We start from the raw sequence: 14,613 nt of genomic DNA, 5'->3' as shown, positions 1-14,613 counted from the left end.
ACGATGTGCACCCGCATCCGAAGAGGCCTCGCAAATGTCAGTTCTCGGTGCACGATGCCCATGCGCCGAGAACCGGCATTTGCGATTTGTCAAAATATCTTGACGCATTCCCAGGAGGAGGACATTCGCACGCAGTGATTTGGGCTATTTGCCCAGCGAATGTCCTTCAAACTCTCACGCCTGGTAAAAGCAGGCATAGAGCCTACTTTTACTAACGTAAGAATTTTAAAAGATAGAAAAATTAAATGTTATCACTAATTTTTATATTAAAAACCCTGTCCATTAAGGTAAATTAATTTTTTATCCCTATTAAAATATATTTTTAAAAATTCAAAAAAATCTTGTCCAAAACATTTAATTAAATTCAATTTCAATTAATTTTAAATATGTGAGGTGTTTTTTTTTTTATTTATTGTGTTGTGTTTGTGTTTTTGGTGGTATTCTCATTGATAGCCCAAATCTCTGCGTGCAAATGTCCTCCTCCTGGGGATGCATGCGATCTGTCAAGATATTTTGACAGATCGCAAATGCCGGTTCTCGGCACATGGGCATCGCGCACCGAGAACCGACATTTGCGAGGCCTCTTCCGGTGTATGTGCACATTATGAGAATATCACCAAATCAATTCTCATTAATGGGAACTCGTACAAACAGTGCTCCCATTATCAGTGAGAATACTCCATGTTCATTGGTAGTCCAGGCCCACATGATCCCAGGTTACACTTACGTTCCTGGGATGCATGGGACCATACGCTGGGTTGCGAATGACCGCAAGTATATGTTCCTCCGGGACCACTGGATACTTTCATTAAAAAAAATTTGGTCGGAGGTGTCCGCCCGCAGGAAGCCTCCGACCGCAATTTTTGCCCCATTTAACTCTCAAAAAAAGTTCAATGCTCAGATCTTTTGAACTTTGAATATTGTTCCATTGACCTAGAGATACCAACGAATCAAGTTTTAAATGTATATAAGAAATATTTAAAGGATCTTTCTGAACAGAGATGACAAAGAAACTCTGCTGCTGCAAAGCAACAGATGTTCATCGTGATGGGTGAAAGGGAAATAAGAACTGATCCGAGATGACAGCGCTTACACTGTCATGCAAAAAGGAGAGAATCACGTTACTTGTAATGCTTCAGTGAGCAAAGTCCTTGCAAAGGAATTTCCCACACTGGATATGCAAAACCCTGATGAATGCATAACGGATTTAAAAAAAAGCTTCTATATAAAATCCAAGAATTTTAAGTGGACTAGAATCATTAACAGTTTCAGGCAGATGTCTTTCAGTCCATCTATCTACAGTATTCCCTAGCTGCATTTCCAATAACCCTGAATCCCAAATTTATTCAGGACAACAATTAAATGTGATGCAGACTTGTCAAGAGTGACATATGCAAACCAAATAAATAAACTTCACACTAACAGACCAACAAATCCATGTCTCAGCATTCACAGGTTCTATTATTCTAGCCGCTCAGGCTGTGGTTCAAAGCTTCACTTTCAACTCAATTTAGGACACTTGCACAAGAGGAATAAGTATAAATATAATTGAATTGATCAGTCCCTTTGGTATGCCAGCAGCAATCATCTCCAGTACTGATCAGTTCCATGTAAGTTTGAGCTTTGAATCAAATCAGCAGCTCCAAGACTGTTAAAAACCAAGGCATTATGCTCAAGGAAACTCAAATTTTACAGGTTATAAGTTGCTCCAGTTATGACTTATGCAGTTCTCTCACTTTTCTATTCATCAACTGTAACCAAAACTTGCGCAATTTCTTGAGTTGTACTTAAAAGCTACCAAATACAACAGATAAAGCTGAATGAGAAATGAGCGGTTGCCTAAATTGTACCAGAGAATTGAGGAAATAATGGGAGTGATACTGAATCCTTGCAAAATCACTGCATTTAAATAAACAATACAAATATAGAAGATGCAGAGAATTCAGGTTATTGCCACCAGGAAACACAGAAGCTAGAGACTACATAATCTGAACGACGACAGGTTCCTGTGACTTGGAAAAAATGCAGTAGGACAATGGAAGGCAAGACAATGATGACAGAGTTTCTCAATCAAATACTATTCAGTTTCCACTATATGGTTACAAATTCTGCATTTGTTTTTGTTGCTAGAACTGCATTTAGTAAAGCCCTGTAATTTCATTGTAATTCACTAAATTTATTCACAATGCATAATGACACAAAACTCACCCTTGGTTGCCAATTCTCGTACTGCTTCTGTAAGTTCGCACCAATGCTTTCCAAAGCTTTCTGAGGGCTCATGGACAGTGGATCTGTAAGATGTTAACAGCAAAATCATTTCAATGAATGAGACAATCCTTTACAAATATAAATATGGTAAAAACTAACATTAAGGACTGTGGGCTTGGAGGAGAACTGCCATGGCTTCATAGATTCTATGAGTTCAAATCCCATCATGGCAGTTGGGGAATTTAAATTCAATTAAATAAATCTGGAATACAAAGCTAGTATCAGTAATGATGACCAATCAACTACCGCATTGTCGTAAAAACCCATCTGGTTCACTAATGTCCTTAAGGGAAGGAAATCTTCCGTCCTTACCCAGTCTGGTCTATGTGTGACTCCAGACCCAAAGCAATGTGGTTGGCACTTAACTGCCCTCTAAAATTGCGGAGCAAGCCACTCAGTTGTATCTAACCACGACGAAAAACTATAATACCCAACAGCAGTCAGGGAGTACATTCACCACACGGACTGCAGTGGCTCAAGGGCAATTAGGGTTGAGCAATAAATGCTGGCCTTGCCAGCGATGCCCACATCCAATCAATGAATTTTAAAAATTGTTCACTTTCTGGACAACAGGTTGATTGGCGGTCATTAACCATTATCACATTGTCAAAGGGTAATTTTGTCGTCAATTACTTGACTTCACTTTCTGTGATGAGTTTAATGGGTAATTAATGTTCAAATGCAGCAGCTTCATGAAAATCACAGCCAGCTAAGGGGGAGATGCCATTTTTGCAACGTTAATGGTGGAGCAGTGCAAATCAGTTGTCAACTTGTGGTTATTTGCAATTCACAGGTTGTTGCTTCCTCACCACAAGTTGCTGGCTGATTTACACATTTATAATGGCATGCGTCGTTTGCATGCTGTTATTTTTTTCAACAAATTCTCGCCTGTATCTTTCCTTGGCCCTGATGTGCATTTCCAGTGCCTTGTTTAATTCTGAATATATTGTTCTCCTATCCCATACAAGTGTATCAAGGCAACGTTTAAAAATTAGTCAGATATAATTTGAAACATCATCTTTAAAACTCGGCGAGAATTTTTTTAATATAAAATATACTTTTTGATTCACTACCGTCATGAGATTAAAATATCCAATAACAGATAATAAACTTGTTTCATCCACTGCAGGTTCTACCATCATAGATCAAAATGTGTTCACTGGAAAGCAACTAATTTTATCGAGAAAATCTAATCCAAACAAAAATAAACCCATGCGCATAGCTCCTCTCTGAAATCGTTGCGACCCAGAGATGAACTTGCCCAATATGTCACTCTTTGACCACTTGGAATGTGAAAATACAGTAGAGCAGAAAACTAGAACATTAACCAGAAAATTTTTATTTTGAATGGGGAAAGGCCTAGGTGGCCCAGAAACACATTGATCTTAGCCACACAGTGGAATGACGTGTCCCTGCACAATGAGATACTCATCTTGATTAGGCAACTGAGAAGGGGAAGGGTGGAGATGTGGAAAAGAGAGGCTTCTTAGAGAGGGAAAATGAACAATCACCCCAGGCTATCCTCAGCACAACTGAGGAACCGGCAGTGGTAAGGAAGCAAGTCACTTGTCTTCCTGCCCCATGATAATTGAAGGAAGGTGAAAACCTGCAAGTTATTTGAGCTTTATTAAATACTTGATAAAAATTAGATTTTAAAAAATTGCTGCATAGTTAATTCGCATCTTTAAAATTTAGACTACCTACAGACCCAAATTACTTATTTTTCATAGTGACAACTGCATGCCATATTGCACTTCACATCGATCGCTTCCACAACAATGCCCTCAGCTGTTTAAAGTGTTAATTTTAATTGCAACTTATTACAGGACACAAACAAAGTATATCTGACAATGTTCTTGCGGCAAGATATTTCAGCCACTTTCTGAAAAACATCGAGATTGTCGCACCTGGACAAAAGAAAGCTTATATATGATTGGATCTGAGCCTGGTGGTTTTTCAATGACTTGCATCAGAGTCCTATCATTTTCATAAACAAAGTTACATTTTTGGATCTTTTATACCCAAGCATCTTCACCAGCATTGATTATCTAGGTAATGAACAGAACAACTTTTCTGTTAATTGGTTTTAGCTACTGAATTATCCTGTGTCTCTATAGGATCTTTCTCCAATCTTTGATAAGCAACAGAGAATTGCAACTTTATACCTTAAGTTAAAATTATTAAGCAAATTTATTTTACTAAGGATGAACAAGTGAATATCAGTGATAAACACACAAACAGTAGAAATCATTTTCCAACCTCCTTAAATGGAAACCAATAAAAACTCATCATCTAATACCAAGCTGTTCTGTTGTGGTCGTACTGCTGTGGGAACGGACAGTAGCTTAAGACTATTCTGAGGAGTCCAGAGTCCAAAAAGCTACATATTCTCAATTATCGCTAAAAATAGGTATTGAGTTTTGAATAACTGCTGCCCATATTTCAAAAATGGCCATCACACAGACTGTTTGTTCACACATAACTCGGCTTCTCCCGCAACCTTTAGCGACTTCCAAACAAAGCTTGCAACAGTAGTACTGAATTAAGTGCAAGATTCTGGCTATAGTTGGCTCTTAAATATTGAGACTAGATTTAACGGGACAGTCAACAAACCAAAATTTAACCCAAAAAAATCAAATTGAGCAAATTACAATATTCAATATTCATCGGTTGATCACTTATTGTGACCCGGGCTCACCGTCTCTCCTCCGCTTCGGTAACTACACTTCAAAATAAATACAATTAAAGCTCAAATTATCAACATTCGTGCATGTTTAAATTCACAGTAAATCTATTAAAAAAATAAGTGTTGAAATAATTTAAGTGCCAATTATCATTGCTCCAGGGACAAAACTGGATCCACCCCTCGTTTAATAGAACGCCATTAACGCCACAGGATGCAATTATGTGAAAAGGATTTAGCAGGCTGCCAGGCAAGAATTTCTTTCCTTCTGCTTTACATTTTACACTAAACAATGAAGGTGCTAACAGCCTTGAATGCCATTAATGACACCAAGGGCTGCCTTTAATGAAACGGTTAAATTCTACATAGATGAGGTTACAACATGGACACAGGCCTTTCAGCCCAACAAATCAGTGCCACTGTTCACTTTCCCCACAGGCAAACAGTCCCAATTGCATTTATCCACCCTTCTCCTATATTCCTTTATCCCCTTTTCAATCGTTTACCTATCCATTCTGATCTTGAATGCAGTTATTGTTTCTACCTCAACCACTAACCTGGAGTGAATTCCACAGCTTCACTACTCTGTGTAAAGACATTTCTCCTGCCCTCTTCTAAATCTCTTAGATGTATCCATGTCCCCCAGTTCTAGACTGCTCAACTACTACAGCTAGCTTTCCTATCCCATCCTTTTAGAATTTTGAATACTTCTAGCCCAATGATCTGTCTAATTGCTCTTTTTCAAAAATATTTCAAGTCTTCCTTTGTAATTCCTTTCCCCACACCAGGCTGCACCCTAGGGAATCTGCGTTGTACCCTTCTCGAACGCCTCAATATCCTTTCTGTAGTGTGGAGCCAAAACGTGTCAGTCCGCTTACTGAGGTCTTAACGTTTTATATAAGTTCATCATTATCTTGGCTTTTATATTCTGTACCTCCATTAGTTTAATTTTAAATACAGCCTCATCAACATGAAATGCTGCCTTTAATGTCCTGTGAACCTGTACTCTCAAGTTCCTCTACTCTCCCACAGCACAGAGCCTACTTCCATTCAGAGTATGAGCTGTTTTTTTTAAACCAAAAGGCATCAACTCGCACCTACTGACATGGAATTTCAAATACTAATTTTTAGTCCATTCTCTCATGTCAATATCTCTTTGTAGCTTCCTTTGGTCTTCTAAAAAATTAACTGTATCCACGATAGCCACTGCCTTCAGCTTTAGCAGCCTTTCATGTGGAACCTTATCAAAGGCTTTCTGGAAATGTAGGAACAGCGTCATAGGTTTTCTAATGTCTGCTTGGGATGACACTAAAAAACAAAGAGGTCAGGTTGAATCTGTCCCTTCTCATATGTTTGCTGCTGCTTACGATGGTACCACATATGGGAACTCCTTAACTTTGTTTTCAGTGATTAATTCCATTTTATTTCCATTATTTTGCCAGTTACTGATGCAAGACTAATGGGTTTGCACTTTATTTGCTTTACTTCTTTCCTGAAAATAGGCACCATATTGGCTTGTTTCCAATCTAGCAAGACCACCCCTGTAGTCAACTGATTCCTCATCATCATAGGCAGTCCCTCGGAATCGAGGAAGACTTGCTTCCACTCTTAGCATGAGTTCTTAGGTGGCTGTACAGTCCAATACAAGAACCACAGTCTCTGTCACAGGTGGGACAGACAGTCGTTGAAGGGAAGGGTGGGCGGGGAGTCTAGTTTGCCGCACGCTCCTTCTGCTGCCTGCGCTTGATTTCTGCATGCTCTCAGCGACGATACTCGAGGAGCTCAGCGCCCTCCCGGATGCACTTCCTCCACTTTGGGCGGTCTTTGGCCAGGGACTCCCAGGTGTCAGTGGGGATGTCACACTTTATCAGGGAAGCTTTGAGGGTGTACTTGTAACGTTTCCTCTGCCCACTTTTGGCTCGTTTGCCATGGACGAGTTCAGAGTAGAGACTTCCAAAGAAGCGCTCGTGTCTGGCATGCGAACTATGCAGCCTGCCCAGCGGAGCTGATCAAGTGTGGTCAGTGCTTCCATCATGATAGTGAATAGTGTTGAACTAGCTGGGGGAGAGGCAGAGAGAGATCTGGGCATTGGCATTGTGGTAACCTGGCCATGTCCAGACATTACAGAGCAGCAATTAACAAATCAAACAGAATGCTGAGCTATAGTGCCAAATCAGTAGAATTTTAATCCAAAACAAGCACACTGAAGCTGTGTCGTGCTCTGGACAGGCTGCATCTTCACTAGTGTTCAGGACTGGTCGATGAGCCACCTGGGCAATATCCACATTCTGAAAGGTGCAGAGAAGTAATGAAGTTGATCCGAGTGTCACATAAATGAATGAGTTATGCAAGAAGGTTAGAAAAAACTTGAACTCTTAAGCCTTGAAATAACTCTTAAGCCTTGAAATAACTCTTAAGCCTTGAAAGGAGGTACACGAGAAGGGACTACATAGAGGTGTACAAAATACTAGGTGGAACAGAAAACATTAACCCAGCACCAATGTAAATTAAATCATGACCATGTGGGACACAGGGACAGGTAAAACAGGTTAAAAAAAACAAATTTATGTCAGGAGCACCTCTCGTACGATCTTCTGCGTAAGGCATCAGGCGCAAAAAACTATTTTTTCTTTATTCGTCCCAGAGATGTCGGCGTCATTGGCAAGGCTAGTATTTTTAGCCCATCCCTAATTGCCCTTGCGAAGGTGATGTTGGTGAGTCGCCTTCTTGAACCACTGCAGTCCACGTGGTGAAGGTATTCACACAGTGCTGTTGGGGAGGGAGTTCCAAGATTTTGACCCAGCGACAGTGAAGGAACGGCGATATATTTCCAAGTCAGGTTGGTGTGCAACTTGGAGGGGAATTTGCAGGTGATGGTGCTCCCATGCGCCTGCTGCCCTTGTCCTTCTAGATGGTAGCGGTCGTGGGTTTGGGTGGTGCTGTGAATGTTTAAAAATGTATAGAGACATTGAAGTTGAGAACGTGGGAATTGTATAGGGACAGTATAAGCTAACAAACAATTCATGGAGGAATAGCCATGACATCTCAGACTCGAGACTGCGAAATGTTACAACACTAACACATATTGAAACAAAACCCACAGCTTGCAGAAAAACCTCAAGGTCTTATTAAATCATGTTATTAACCTGAAACATTGACAGAAGGTCTTTGTTTAAAATCGGACCATGCTTGGGTCGGCTTATGAGTGGACGAAGGGAAGGAGGGATCAAAAGAGATGGGCTGAGCTGGGATGTCACTCGAGCCCTATCTTGTTATCTTTTGCCGAAAATGTATAACCATCGTGCCTTGACAATGTAACGTCACTTATCCGTAGGGAGTGTGCACGCTCTATCGAGAGAGTATATCTTCTGTCTGATAAGTCTTGCCGGGCGGTAAAATAAAGACTGCTTTGTTTAAAGCACAATAGGTATTCGACTCAGCAATTTTACTGAACCAGATTGAGGAAAAGAATCTACATTTACATTTGGTGTTAGAAGTGGGATCTCAACGGACGACTGCCGAAAACTTGCGAATTAAGAGCCAGACTAGCCTTGGACGAGACGAGGGGAAAGTGGCCACTGGAGTGAGTATGATTTCAATACTGCTCCAGTTTCCCCCAATTTCAAAAGTCTGAGGAAAGTTTAGCCACTCGCTGGTTCTCAGGTAGTGTCTGAACAAGATCCAGGACAATCTGGTGAATACCTTTCAAACTTAGAATAGGGATAGAGATAGGGAAATTGCGCGATGACGCAAACTAAGCGGCGACTTGGAAAGATAGGTTATAGTTAGAGCTAGATAGGGATAGATGATCAATCATGGATCCAAAAATTAATAGGAAAGAAAAGAGACTCTTGTGAACGTCTGTTTAAATGAGAAATGCTTCTGTGATTTTTACTGTTAAAAAAAAAGCCGGGGAGTTGTGGTTTGTTTTTATCTCCACCTACTTTTTCAAACAGAATGAACGTTTTTTTTAAACCCTTCGTAGTGTTGTCCTGTATGTGGGAAGTTTAAGAGTGTAAACCTTATTGAATTACGTATATTCGGATGATAAGTTACGGAGCCAGGAAATGCACAAAGGATAGGTTTGTTGAGTAAAAAAAAAAAGAAAAAAATTACATGGTCCCGGTGGTTAAAAAAAAAAGGATTTAACATGCTCACTTACTTGTCGAAAGAAAACATTCAGAGAAGGCACAGCAAAACAACTGAGATGGATTCAAAAGGATTCAAAAACAAAAATCATATTAAATAACACGACCTTGAGGCTGGAACAACTGAGCTAACGAAAAGCAGTCCACAGCCTACGTGCCAGACTTCTCTCTAGTTATGGAAAAGGCAAAAAAAAGTAACATACTAAATAGGTGCTAAAAAAAAAATGTTCTGAGATTTTAAATTATGAGAAAAATTCCACTGCAGTCTAAAAGAAAAAAAATCACTCCTGTCCAGTTGGCAGAAAAACTCCATTAAATTAGGGCTTTCATTGACTGATTGGATTTAAACTGCGCAGTGACGCGAAAGGATAGGGAAATTTGGAGACTAAAAGAAATTAAATTTAGAAAATTAGGCTCACAGGGAATTAAATAAGGCTTATGGGGAATTAAATAGAGGATAGGTGTTCAAGTCAGGTGTGACATCGACCTCGTATATCACTTGGCCCGTCTAGGCACTGATTGAATTTAAATCACGCAGCAACTCGAAAGGTAGGGCCGACGCGGACGCGCAGCGGCGCGAACGCGCAGCGACGCGAGACGTGCGGCGGCGCGAGCGTGCGGCCGAGTAAAGGAGGGCTGACGCAGACGCGCAGCAGCGTGGAACGCGCAGCGACGCGAGACGTGCGGCGGCGCGAGCGTGCGGCCAAGTGAAGGAGGGCTGACGCAGACGCGCAGCAGCGTGGAACGCGTAGCGACGCGAGACGTGCGGCGGCGCGAGCGTGCGGCCGAGTGAAGGAGGGCTGACGCAGACGCACAGCAGCGTGGAACGCGTAGCGACGCGAGACGTGCAGCGGCGCGAGCGTGCGGCCGAGTGAAGGAGGGCTGACGCAGACGCACAGCAGCGTGGAACGCGTAGCGACGCGAGACGTGCAGCGGCGCGAGTGTGCGGCCAAGTGAAGGAGGGCTGACGCAGACACACGGCAGCGTGAACGCGTAGTGACATGGGACGTGCGGCGGCGCGAGCGCGCGGCCGAGTGAACGTGGGCCGACGCGAACGCGCAGCGACGCGAACCGCGAAGTAATATCAAAGTCAGTGCTGATTTTAGTAAGTCTATTTATTGTAAGTCTGTTGGTTTCAAGTATTTCGAATCGCGCGGTGACGCGAGCCGCGGGGCGACGCGGCTTTGTGTTAGTTTAGTAAAGTCCGTTTATTTCAAGTGTTTCGAATCGCGCGGCGACGTGAGCCGCAGGGAGACGCGGCTTTGTGTTAGTTTAGTAAAGTCCGTTTATTTCAAGTGTTTCGAATCGCGCGGCGACGCGAGCCGCGGGGCGACGCGGCTTTGTGTTAGTTTTAGTAAAGTCTGTTTGTTTTAAGTTTGTTCAAATCGCACAACGACGTGAACGCGTAACAACACGGTAATACGAGGGACAGCGTGAAAATGGGTAATCAGTTGGATAAAACAACGGATGCGGATAGTCCGCTACAAAAGTTATGTGAGGAATTCCCTGAAAGAGCTGAAGACTTTAGAAAATTATCAGGAGCCCTGAACAAATTATTAGGAGATGACCAGTGGCCTCTAGGTGGCACTAGAAGCGTAGAGGTAGCAAAAAAAGCACAGGGATTGTCAAAAATTAAAAGATGCATCACTTCTGTCAAGTTGGCAAATAAATGCTATTAAATTTGGACTCTCATTGACAGAGGGAACACATGTTAAAACTGTAGACGTCTTAAAAAAAAAGAATGTGCGCACGAGAAACTTACTAAGAGATCCTCTGGGACCTCTGAGAAAGGTATTGACCGACTACGTAGTAAAATGGCTGGCTTTGTGTTAACCGAGGCTGATGATGAAATTGATGAGTGGTCACTGACTCAGCGCCCAACGGCGCCTCCCGCACCCCCTGGCCCCTTGCTCCAGTCCTCTTTCCAACACCCTCCACCTTATACTCCGGCGAAAGGAGTTAAAAATAACCCCATACCACCAAAGCAACAAACCCAAACTGACTCCTCATCCTCTGATAGCGATTCGGATCCCCAGTTCACAAGCAATATAGCCGAAAGGACCAGATCTCACACTCGAAAGGGCAGAACTATATCTCGATATCACAGACAGTCCCGTAAATCTTCTAGTCAATCTACCAGTCTAAGTTGTGAAAGACATAGCAAACACCCCCGCCGATCGAGACGCAGAACTGTCAAGCAGTCAGACAGCTCCGAAACATCCTCCGACCTAGAAATGATTTCCAAGATCCCAAAATCCTGACACCAATTCCCTGTCAGACCAATGCCAAACCCTGATGCACAACAAGCTGCAGATCACCCCACTATAGATGTCTATGTGATCTTCGAACAACTATTTGATTGCTCACACTATCCGGACAAATGGAAAGGGCAGTTAGATATTATTGGCAGGAAAAGAAAGGGGAGGGGGGGGGCGCGCCCCCAACCCGGGTCAAGACTGAATACGTGACTAGAAAGGAAGAGCCATCTCGGGAGGAAGGATCAATAGAACCGCAGTGTTGCATACAGGATTGGATGGATAAGCAAGGATACGGTTATACTAAACAACCAAACGGCCCGAGCCCTGCTAATAAACCTCCCTATTGTCCCCGGCATGGTATGGGAAGAGGCCGGGACTGGGTAAGAGGAATTGACTGTTTTAATTGTGGGCAGGAAGGACATTGGAATAAAAATTGCCCCTACCGTCAGCATGGAAAAGGAAGAGGAGGAAGAGGAGGGGGGCAAGGGGGGAGAGGAGGATCTTACACTAACTTCTCCCAGAACAACCCCTTTGGTCAATTGTCCCCCGATTGACTACGCAGCTTGATTGTGCAGGGATCCTCCCCGGACGACGAACCAATGATATTGTTAAAAATTCTGAATGAGTGGCAACCCTTTTTGATAGATACGGGAGCCTTCATGTCTTCTGTACAATCAAAGCTTAAACTCCCTGCCTCTACTGAAACACAGGAACTTTCAGGATTCCTGGGACAAATCTCGACATTCCCAGTGTCAGAACCGGTTAAAATGGGTTACCAGGAAGAATCAGTGGAACATCGAGTTGTTATCACAACCAATCTGGACTGTAACTTGATGGCTAGAGACCTGCTCTGCAAATTCCAGTTGCACTTGGAGTGTGGAGATGATGGGATTATTGTAAAACAGGGAACCCTTAAGCGGCAGTATTATACCACTAGAACCCCTCAGTGGTGGTCTCTGGACCTGCCGCAGGCACCCTATCACGTGACCCTAGCATACGATCCCAGTGGAAAGAATCAGGACCTGCAGAACTTTTATCAGGATCACGAAGGGGAAGTGAAGGAAATTCTATTAAGGGCTAGAGTGACTGGACCAGAAGGGAAGGCAGATTTTGTGGAAATGGACAGCCCCCAACGGTGACACCACATATTATTCGTGAAGTATTACCTCCCCACCACGCTAAAGATTTGGGAGTTATGGTGCGTCAGGCTATAGACGAGGCTGACCCTACCAGCCGGGATGTGCAAATTCCACGGGGACCCCGAGAAGATCTTAACGACTCTGCAGCATCATACTGGCTCTGACATACCTGACTATGTGGATCCTCATGTGTGGGCAGAGGACCCCTCCCAAGTGGGTTATCACAGGCAATACCGAGTATCCACCGAGCTTTGGAGGCTAGCCGAGTCGAACCAATTTGCCAGTTTCCAGTCCCTAGCACGGCTAAACAAATGCGACAGTGTTTGGGGATGATCAATTACTGCAGATCCTGGATCCCTAATGTTGCCCTGATGACTAAGCACCTCACCCCGTATACAAATAGAAACCGTAGACGTCCAAGCCTTTAAGGAACTAAAGACAGCCCTGCTGCAAGCTCCGACTTTGGGCCGGCCCCTCTATGACCGGCCCTTTCAACTGTTTTGTACAATTCTGAAAGACTGTGCTACCGTTGTCTTAACACATCTCACTCCGTAGCTGCCCTCCTGGGCCAACTGCAGACTCAACACCTTACCATGGCCAGGCAAAGCAGATATGAGATCTACTTACTAAACAATCCTAAGCTGACCTTTCGGCACTGTACTGCAATTAATCCGGCCTGTTTTCTTACTGAGCCACCCCAAGATGAGGAAGAACCCAGTCATGATTGTTTATCTTTAATTTAAGAGGCCACATCAGTCAGGGAAGATTTTGTTGATGTACCAATTGAAGATCCAGACTGTATTATGTATGTTGACGGAATTAATCCAGAAGGTACACGAATCTCAGGATACGCCATAGTAAACCAGGAGAAACAGGTCTTGGAATCTGCCGCTTTTGAAACTGCCTATTCTGCTCAACAAGCTGAACTATTCGCCCTCGCCCGAGCCTGTATCTTGGCCAAAGATCTCAAAGTCAATATCTATACCGACTCTAGGTATGCCTTTGGGGTGGCCCATGATTAAAAATAGGGGATTCCTAACCTCACAGGGGAATGAGATATCCCATAAACAGCTAGTATCTGATTTGTTGCAAGCCCTCATGTTCCACAAAAGCATTGCCATTGTCAAATGTACTGCCCACACTACCGGAAATTCTCTGGTTGATATAGGGAATCGTTGTGCTGACCAAAAGGCCAAACAGGCCTCTCGTGACCAACAGATGGTAGTGCCCAAAATTATGAGTCAGACTAAAAATCCTGCGAAGGATAAGTTAGCCTCGGAAAAACCAATGCCAACCATCCAAGATGTTATAAAAGCACAGGAGGACGCTCCTGAAAAAGATAAACTGTTGTGGAAATATTATGCATGTACTTATGACAATGTTTCTAAACTCTGGACCACTCCTGCGGAACAGACTTGCATGTCTGACAAGTTGGCTCTATGGGTTATTGAATGTATGCATTTTGCTACTCATTGTGGAGCAAGGACCACGAGTGACACACTTTTGGCTACTTGGTGGCACCCTAGACTCCAGGCGCTCACCCAGAACATCAGTAGTCGTTGCCTGGTTTGCCAGCAACATAATCCAGGGAAGGGAGTCCCCTGTGATTGGGGTAAAACGCCCCTACCCGAAGGTCCCTTTGAGACATTTCAGTTGTACTACATTGAGTTGCAAAAAGTTCAGTGTTACAAATATGTGTTAGTAATAGTAGATGTGTTTAGCAGATAGATTGAAGCCTACCCTACCCTGGACAATAAGGCTCAAACTGTTGTTAAGGTGTTAATGAGGGAAATTGTTCCTAGATATGGTATCTCAGCTCGACTGATGACCACCTATGTTCTTTCTCTGACTCAGGCTCTGCGACTAGTTCACAACCAGGTTCAAGATGCTCACCTCGACCTCCCAGTTTTACCCGAATTGTCCCTCGTGGCACTAGGGAAGTATGGATTCGGAAGGGATTAGAGCCACAATGGGAGGGGCCTTTTCAGGTGTTACTCACTACTCCCACTGCAGCCAAGGTTGAGGGGAAAAGTGCCTGGGTTCACCTGCACCACTGCAAGCTCACCACCCCCTAACGAACCTATTTTACTGGTTATTCTAACTCCTGTTTCTGTTCC

At 43.3% G+C, this 14,613-nt stretch overlaps 1 protein-coding gene across 2 annotated transcripts in view; it reads right to left on the bottom strand.

Moving 5' to 3' along the window:
* rptor (regulatory associated protein of MTOR, complex 1) overlaps positions 1-14,613 on the bottom strand; it is a 505,194-nt gene that overhangs the window by 432,174 nt on the left and 58,407 nt on the right. For both annotated transcript variants that reach the window (XM_070857808.1, XM_070857809.1), the window contains exon 3: positions 2,209-2,291. In XM_070857808.1, the coding sequence (XP_070713909.1) occupies positions 2,209-2,291 (83 nt within the window). The remainder of the gene's footprint in view (positions 1-2,208; positions 2,292-14,613) is intronic.

The sequence above is a fragment of the Pristiophorus japonicus genome, chromosome 16 (assembly GCF_044704955.1).
Source record: "Pristiophorus japonicus isolate sPriJap1 chromosome 16, sPriJap1.hap1, whole genome shotgun sequence".
NCBI classification, from domain to species: Eukaryota; Metazoa; Chordata; class Chondrichthyes; family Pristiophoridae; genus Pristiophorus; species Pristiophorus japonicus.
The sequence above is the reverse complement of the archived record's forward strand: the minus strand, read 5'-3'. Positions and strand labels throughout refer to the sequence as shown.